Here is a 7682-nt window from a genome sequence, read left to right on the forward strand (position 1 = left end):
CCTCGGTTCCTTCTGGCCTGTTTCTACCTCAGGGGTATTTTACAACTGCCAATTAACCTTCCACTGTGTGTGTGTGTGTGTTTTAATAAACGGGACGTGGGAGGAAACGAGCACTCAAAGGAACTCGGATGTGGAACGCCGAACATGGAATAGAACAGCACAGCGCAGGAAAAAGGCCCTTCGGCCCACAATGTCCGTGCCGAGCACCAGGAAGAAGGGTCTCGCCCCCCCATTCCGTCTCTCCCGAGATGCTGCCTGCCCCGCGGAGTTACTCCAGCACTTTGTGCCTACCTTCGATTTAAACCAGCATCTGCAGTTTTTTATTCCTACACCATGCCAAGCTAAACTGATCTCTGCCAGCATGGGATCCATAATCCCTCCATATATATATATATCTATCTAAAAACCTCTATCGTATCTGCATCCACCACCACCACCCCTGGCAATGCAGCCCGTACCAGGCCCCCCACCACCTTCTGTGTAAAGAAAACTTGTCCCACACATCTCCATACAACTCCATCAGCCTGAGTGAGGAAGGGTCTCGCCCCCCCATTCCTTCTCTCCCGAGATGCTGCCTGACTGTTGTTACTTGTTACTCCCGAGATGCTGGAGTTACTTTTTTGGGTTTGTTTTTAGATTTAGAGATACAGCGCGGAAACAGGCCATTCGGCCCACCGGGTCCGCGCCGCCCAGCGATCCCCGCACACTAACACCACCCTACACACACCAGGGACAATTTTTTTTTTTTACATTTACCCGGCCAACTAACCTACAGACCCGCACGTCTTTGAGTGTGGGAGGAAACCGAAGATCTCGGAGAAAACCCCACGCAGGTCACGGGGAGAACGTACAAACTCCGTACAGACGGCGCCCGTGGTCAGGATCGAACCCGGGTCTCCGGCGCTGCATTCGCTGTAAGGCGGCAACTCTACCCGCCGCGCCACCGTGACCGCCACTCCTCCAGCATCTTGTGTCTACCTCCGTTAAACGTGTCCCCCTCTCACCCGATGGCCATGCCCTCAATGGGGAGAAAGGTTCTGACTGTCTCTCACTATCTACGCATCTCATAACTGTACAGATACTTCGATCAGCTCTCCCCCCTCAATCTCCGACGCTCCGGAGAAAACAATCCAAGTCTGTCCAACTCCTCCTCAAATCCAGGCAGCGTTCTGGTAAACTGAACATGCAAACTCCACGCAGACAGCAACCCCCTCTTCTCCTCCCACCCTGCCCCTCACCTGCTCTCCCCACCCCCCTTTACCTGCTGTACCTGCTCCCCCGCCTTTCTCTCCCTCTCTCTCTGTCCCTCACCCCCCGTCCCTGCTCTCCCTCTCACCCCATCCCCCTCAACACCTTCCCCAGTCCTAACCTGCTGCCACTTGCTCCCCCATCCCTCTCACCCCCCTGTTGCCCCTCACCCCCTACACCCACCCCGTCTCTCCCTCTCTGATCCCTGCTCTCCTCCCCCCCCCCCCGTACCTGCTACCCCTGACCCTCTCTCTCTCCATCCCTCTCTCCCTCCCTCCTCCTCTCCACCCTTCTCTCCCCCTCTCTCTCCCTTCCCCTCTCCCTCCTTCTCTCTCCCTTTCCCCCTGTTTCTCCCCTCCCCTCTCTCCCTCTCCTCTATCCCTCTCTCCCCCCTTGTCTTACCTGCTGCCTCCCTCTCCCTCCTTCTCTCCCTCTCTCTTCCCCTCTCTCCCTCCCCACCCCCTCTCCCTCCCTCCCTCCCTCCCTCTCCCCCCCCCTTGCCTTACCTGCTGCCCCTGCTCCCCCCAGCCCTGCAGGGAGCGGGAGAGGTTGCGGAACTCCACCCAGGACAGGGCTGCGACCAGCAGGGTGAAGCTGGCCAGACACAGGGCCACGACCGACAGCAGCAGCAGCCAGGCCAACCGCACCCTCCTGCCGGCCAGCGCCGCCGCCCGGCCCATCGCCCCCGGCCCGGACACACACTCCGGGTCAGTGTCCCTGTCCGCAGTCACACCGTGTCCCGTCCACCGTCACTGGGTCGCCCAGCCCAGGCTGCTCCGTCCGCAGGAAGAGCTGGCGCCTCCGCTTAAAGAGACAGGGGGAGACAGGGGAGGGGAGAGAAAGTGGGAGGGAGAGATAGAGAAAGTGGGAGGGAGAGGGGAGGGAGAGAGAGAAAGTGGGAGGGAGAGAAAGTTGGAGAGTGAGAAGGTGGGAGGGAGAGAGAGAGAAAGTGAGAGGGAAAGAGAGAAAGTGGGAGGGAGAGAGAGAAAGGGGGAGAGAAAGAGGGGAGGGAGAGAGAGAAAGTGGGAGGGAGAGAGAGAAAGGAGGAGAGAAAGAGGGGAGGGAGAGAGAAAGGGGGGAGGGAGAGAGAAAGAGGGGAGGGAGAGAGAAAGAGAGGAGGGAGAGAGAAAGTGGGAGGGAGAGAGAGAGAAAGAGGGAGGGAGAAGAGGGAGGGAGAGAGAGAAAGTGGGAGGGAGATAGAGAGAAAGTGGGAGGGAGAGAGAAAGTGGGAGGGAGAAGGGAGGGAGGAGATAGAGAAGGTGGGAGGGAGAGAGAGAAAGTGGGAGGGAGAGAGAGAGAAAGTGGGAGGGAGAGAGAAGGTGGGAGGGAGAGAGAAAGTGGGAGGGAGAGAGGGTAGGAGGGAGAGAGAGGAAGTGGGAGGGAGGGAGAGAAAGTGGGAGGGAGAGATAGGGAGAGGGAGTGACGGTGGGGAGGGAGGAAAATGTGGGAGGGGGAGATAGAGCGAGAGAGAGGGGTGTCAGGGTAGGAGAGAGGGATGGGGAAAGAGGGTAGGGAGAAATAGAGAAAGTGGGAGGGAGAGATAGAGAAAGTGGGAGGGAGGAAAAGGGAGGGAGAGATAGAGGGGTGGGGTGGGGTGGTGTCCGGCAGAGAGAGAGGGAGGTGTGTCAGGGTGGGAGAGATAGATGGATAGAGAAAGTGGGAGGGAGGGAGAGAGAAAGTGGGAGAGGGAGGAGGGAGGGGTGGGGATGAAGGGAGGGGTGTCAGAGAGGGAGGGGGAGAGGGATGGGAGGGGAGAGAGGGAGGGGTGGTGTCAGGTAGAGAGAGAGGGAGGGGTGTCAGGGTGGGAGAGAGAGATAGATGGAGAAAGTGGGAAGGAGGGTGGAAGAGAAAGTGGGAGGGAGAGATAGAGGGAGGAGAGAAGGAGCGAGAGAAAGTGGGAGGGAGAGATGGAGGGGGAGAAAGGGAGTAAGAGATAGAGGGGGTGAAAGTGAGAGGGAGGGAGGGAGAGAAAGTGGGAGGGAGAGATAGAGAGCTAGGGAGAGATGGAGGGAGGAGAGAAAGTGACAGGGAGAGATAGAGGGGAGAAAGGGAGAGATAGAGAGAAAGAGGGAGAAAGAAGAGACAGAGAAAGTGAGAGGGGGGGATAGAGGGGGAGAAAGGGAGGGAGAGATAAAGGGGGAGAAAGGGATGGAGAGGAAGGGAGGAGAGGGAGAGAGAGAAAGTGGGTGGTGTCAGGCAGGGATAGAGGGAGAAGGTCAGAAGCAGGGGAGGGAGAGAGTGAGAGGGAGTGTTATGGTTCAGGGAGAGAAAGTCAAAGAGGTACATAGATACATGGACAATAGGTGCAGGAGGAGGCCATTCAACCCTTCGAGCCAGCACCGCCATTCATTGTGATCATGGCTGATCATCCACAATCAGTAACCCGTGCCTGCCTTCTCCCCATATCCCTTGATTTTGCTAGTTCCTGGAGCTCTATCTAAATCTCTTTTGAAAGCATCCAGTGAATCGGCCTCTGCTGCCCTCTGTGGCAGAGAATTCCACAAATTCACAACTCTCTGGGTGAAGGCAGGAACGGGGTACTGATTGAGAATGATCAGCCATGATCACATTGAAAGGCGGTGCTGGCTCGAAGGGCTGAATGGCCTCCTCCTGCACCTATTGTCTAAGTCCAGTAAAGTCCGATTAAAGATAGTCCGAGGTAGTTGGGAGGTTTAGGAATGAACTGCAGATGCTGGTTTAAATCAAAGTTAGACACAAAATGCTGGAGTAACTCAGCGGGTCAGGCAGCATCTCTGGAGAGAAGGAATGGGTGACGTTTCGGGTCGAGACCCTTCTTCAGACTGATGGTCGGTCAGGGCCGCTCTCCAGTTGGTGAGAGGACGGTTCAGTTGCCTGATAACAGCCGGGAAGAAACTGTCCCTGAATCTGGAGGTGTGCGTTTTCACGCTTCTGTACCTTTTGCCCGATGGGAGAAGGGAGAAGAGGGAGCGGCCAGGGTGAGACTGGTCCGTGATTCTGCTGCTGGCCTTGCTGAGGCAGCGTGAGGTGTAGATGGAGTCAATGGAAGGGAGGTTGGTTTGTGTGCGATGGCCTGGGCTGCGTCCACAATTCACTGCAATTTCTCGCGGGTCTTGGATGGAACTGTTCCCAAACCAAGCTGCGATGCGTCCCGATAAGATGCTCTCTGCGGCGCATCTGTAAAAGTTGTTGCGAGTTATTGGGGACATGCCGAACATCCTAAGCCTTCTGAGGAAGTTGGTGTGCTTTCTTGGCCATTGCCTTGAGTTTCCAGAAGAGTGTAGGGAACACATGGATCGCTAATGAATACAATACAATACAATTCAATACAATATATCTTTATTGTCATTGTACAGGGGGTACAACGAGATTGGGATTGCGCCTCCCATACGATGCAATAAATCAATTAGCTAGTCAGTATTAATTTAAACAACCCAATGAAACAAATTGTAACAGTTTTAAAACAGAATAAAGTGCAAGTAAGTCTGTGCCGGTTCACTGTGCGATGTGACCATCCGGCTCAGCAGGACCGGTTCATGGCAGCTATGGCCCTGGGGATGAAGCTGTTCCTAGAGTCTGGAGGTGCGGGCGTAGAAGGCCTTGTATCGTCTGCCCGATGGTAGAAGTTCGATCAGACTGTTGCAGGGGTGTGAAGAGTCTTTGTGGATGCTGGTGGCCTTTCTGAGGCATCGTGTGTTGTGGATGCCCTCCAAGTCTGGTAGCTGTGTTCCGATGGTCCTCTGAGCTCTATGGACTACCCGCTGTAGAGCTTTCCTTTCTGCCTCTGTGCAGCTGAGGTACCACACAGGGATGCCATGCGTTAGGATGCTCTCTATGGTGCAGCGGTAGAAGGTCGTCAACAACTGTTGGGGTAGACCAGACTTCTTCAGTGTTCTCAGGTAGAACAGTCGTTGCTGTGCCTTCTTGACCAGCGCAGCGGTGTTATTGGACCATGTGAGATCCTCCGAAATGTGAGTGCCCAGAAACTTGAAGCTGGACACTCTCTCCACACTGTCCCCGTTGATAAAGATCGGGGCGTATTCCCGGTTGTGTGACCTGCGGAAGTTGATGATCAGCTCCTTGGTCTTGGTGGTATTTAGGGACAGGTTGTTATCAGAGCACCAGTCCGCCAGGTTCTGCACCTCCGCTCTGTAGTTTGTTCATCACCGTCGGTGATCTGCCCTTGAACTAAGAGTTTCACACCTGCTCCCTCATCTAGTGGCCGCAAGATCACCCTTCATGATCTTATACGTCTCTATAAGATCACACGGTGGCGCAGCGGGTAGAGCTGCTGCCTCACAGCGTCAGAGACCCGGGTTCCTTCCTGACTACGGGTGCTTGCTGTCGGTACGGAGTTTGCACGCTCTCCCTGTGACCGCGTGGGTTTTCTCCGGGTGCTCCAGTTTCCTCCCACACTCCAAAGATGTGCAGGTTTGTACGTCAATTGGATTCTGTAAATTGTAAATTGTCCCTAGTGTGCGGGATAGAACTAGTATACGTCACTGGCCGGCATGGACTCGATGGGCCGAAGGGGCTATGTCTGCGCGGTATCTCTAAACTAAACTATAATATCATCCCTCGTATTTATACATCTCTGTAGGTTCACCCCCCCATGATCTTATACACCTCTATAAGATCACCCCTCATCCTCCTGCGCTCCAAAAATCAAAGTCCCACCCTGCTCGTCCCTTCCTACCCAAACCACCCCAACCCCGGGCACTTTCCCCTGCAACCGCACGAGATGCAACACCTGTCCCTTTACCTCCCCCCTCAACTCCATCCAAGGACCCAAACAGTCTTTCCAGGTGAGACAAAGGTTCACCTGCACCTCCTCCAACCTCATCTATTGCATCCGCTGCTCTCGATGTCAACTTATTTACATCGGCGAAACCAAGCGCAGGCTCGGCGATCGCTTCACTCAACACCTGCGCTCGGTCCGCATTAACCAAACTGATCTCCCGGTGGCCAAGCACTTCAACTCCCCCTCCCACTCCCAGTCTGACCTTTCTGTCATGGGCCTCCTCCAGTGCCATAGTGAGGCCCGCCGGAAATTGGAGGAACAGTACCTCATATTTCGCCTGGGCAGCTTGCAGCCCGGTGGTATGAACATCGACTTCTCCAACTTTGGATAGTTCCTCTGTCCCTCCCTTCCCCTCCTCCTTCCCAGATCTCCCTCTATCTTCCTGTCTCCACCTATATCCTTCCTTTGTCCCGCCCCCCTGACATCAGTCTGAAGAAGGGTCTCGACCCGAAACGTCACCCATTCCTTCTCTCCCGAGATGCTGCCTGACCTGCTGAGTTACTCCAGCATTTTGTGAATAAATCGATTTGTACCAGCATGTGCAGTTATTTTCTTATACTGCTCAACCTCTGCCTATAGCTCAGGCCCTCGAGTCCTGGCAACATCCTCGTAAATCTTCTCTGCACACTTTCCAGCTTGACAACATCTTTCCTATCACAGGGTGACCGAAACTGAACAACAATCCTCTAAAAATGTGGCCTCACCAACGTCTTGTACGACTGTAACGTGACCTCTACAAGATCGCCCCTCATCCTCCTGCGCTCCAAAAAATAAATGTAATTTGGCCTTCATTGCGAGAGGATTTGAGTTCAGGAGCAAGGAGGTCCTACTGCAGTTGTACAGGGCACTGGTGAGACCGCACCTGGTGGATTATGTGCAGTTTTGGTCTCCTAATTTGAGGAAGGACATTCTTGTTATTGAGGCAGTGCAGCGTAGGTTCACCAGGTTAATCCCCGGGATGGCGGGACTGACATATGATGAAAGAATGGGTCGACTGGGCTTGTATTCACTGGAATTTAGAAGGATGAGAGGAGATCTTATAGAAACATATAAAGTTCTTAAGGGATTGGACAGGCTAGATGCAGGAAAAATGTTCCCCATGTTGGGGCAGTCCAGAACCAGGGGTCACAGTTTAAGAATAAGGGGTCGGCCATTTAGGACTGAGATGAGGAAAAACCTTTTCACCCAGAGAGTTGTGAATCTGTAGAATTCTCTGCCACAGAAGGCAGTGGAGGTCAATTCACTGGATGTTTTCAAGAGAGAGTTAGATTTAGCTCTTAGGGCTAACGGAATCAAGGGATGTGGGGAGAAAGCAGGAACGGGGTACTGATTGTGGATGATCAGCCATGATCGTATTGAATGGCGGCGCTGGCTCGAAGGGCTGGATGCAGCTATTTTCTATGTTTCTTGCGTTGCAAGGAATAAAGTCCTAGCTTGCTCACCTCTCCCTGTAGCTCAGACCCTCGAGTCATGACAACTGTCCCAGACCTACAGGTCCCACCCACCCCAGTAGACCCACCCGACACCCACGGCACCTCCAACCATCACCCATGGGTGCTCAGCACCCTTAGGCCCCCTCGACTGCCCTCTGCTGGTGGTTCTGATGTACGTCGGTCTTCTCCACTAAAGTGAGTTGTATCTGATTGAACGGTTT

General features: G+C 54.2%; 1 protein-coding gene across 1 annotated transcript in view; it reads right to left on the bottom strand.

The window, feature by feature from the left end:
* The window catches only part of tnfsf12 (TNF superfamily member 12), a 28900-nt gene extending 26687 nt beyond the window's left edge, over positions 1 to 2213 (bottom strand). The window contains exon 1 of the mRNA XM_078427673.1: positions 1755 to 2213. Within this exon, the coding sequence (XP_078283799.1) occupies positions 1755 to 1928 (174 nt within the window). The 5' untranslated portion in view covers positions 1929 to 2213. The remainder of the gene's footprint in view (positions 1 to 1754) is intronic.
* Positions 2214 to 7682: the final 5469 nt, after the last annotated feature.

This window comes from Rhinoraja longicauda, chromosome 34, assembly GCF_053455715.1.
Source record: "Rhinoraja longicauda isolate Sanriku21f chromosome 34, sRhiLon1.1, whole genome shotgun sequence".
NCBI lineage: Eukaryota > Metazoa > Chordata > Chondrichthyes > Rajiformes > Arhynchobatidae > Rhinoraja > Rhinoraja longicauda.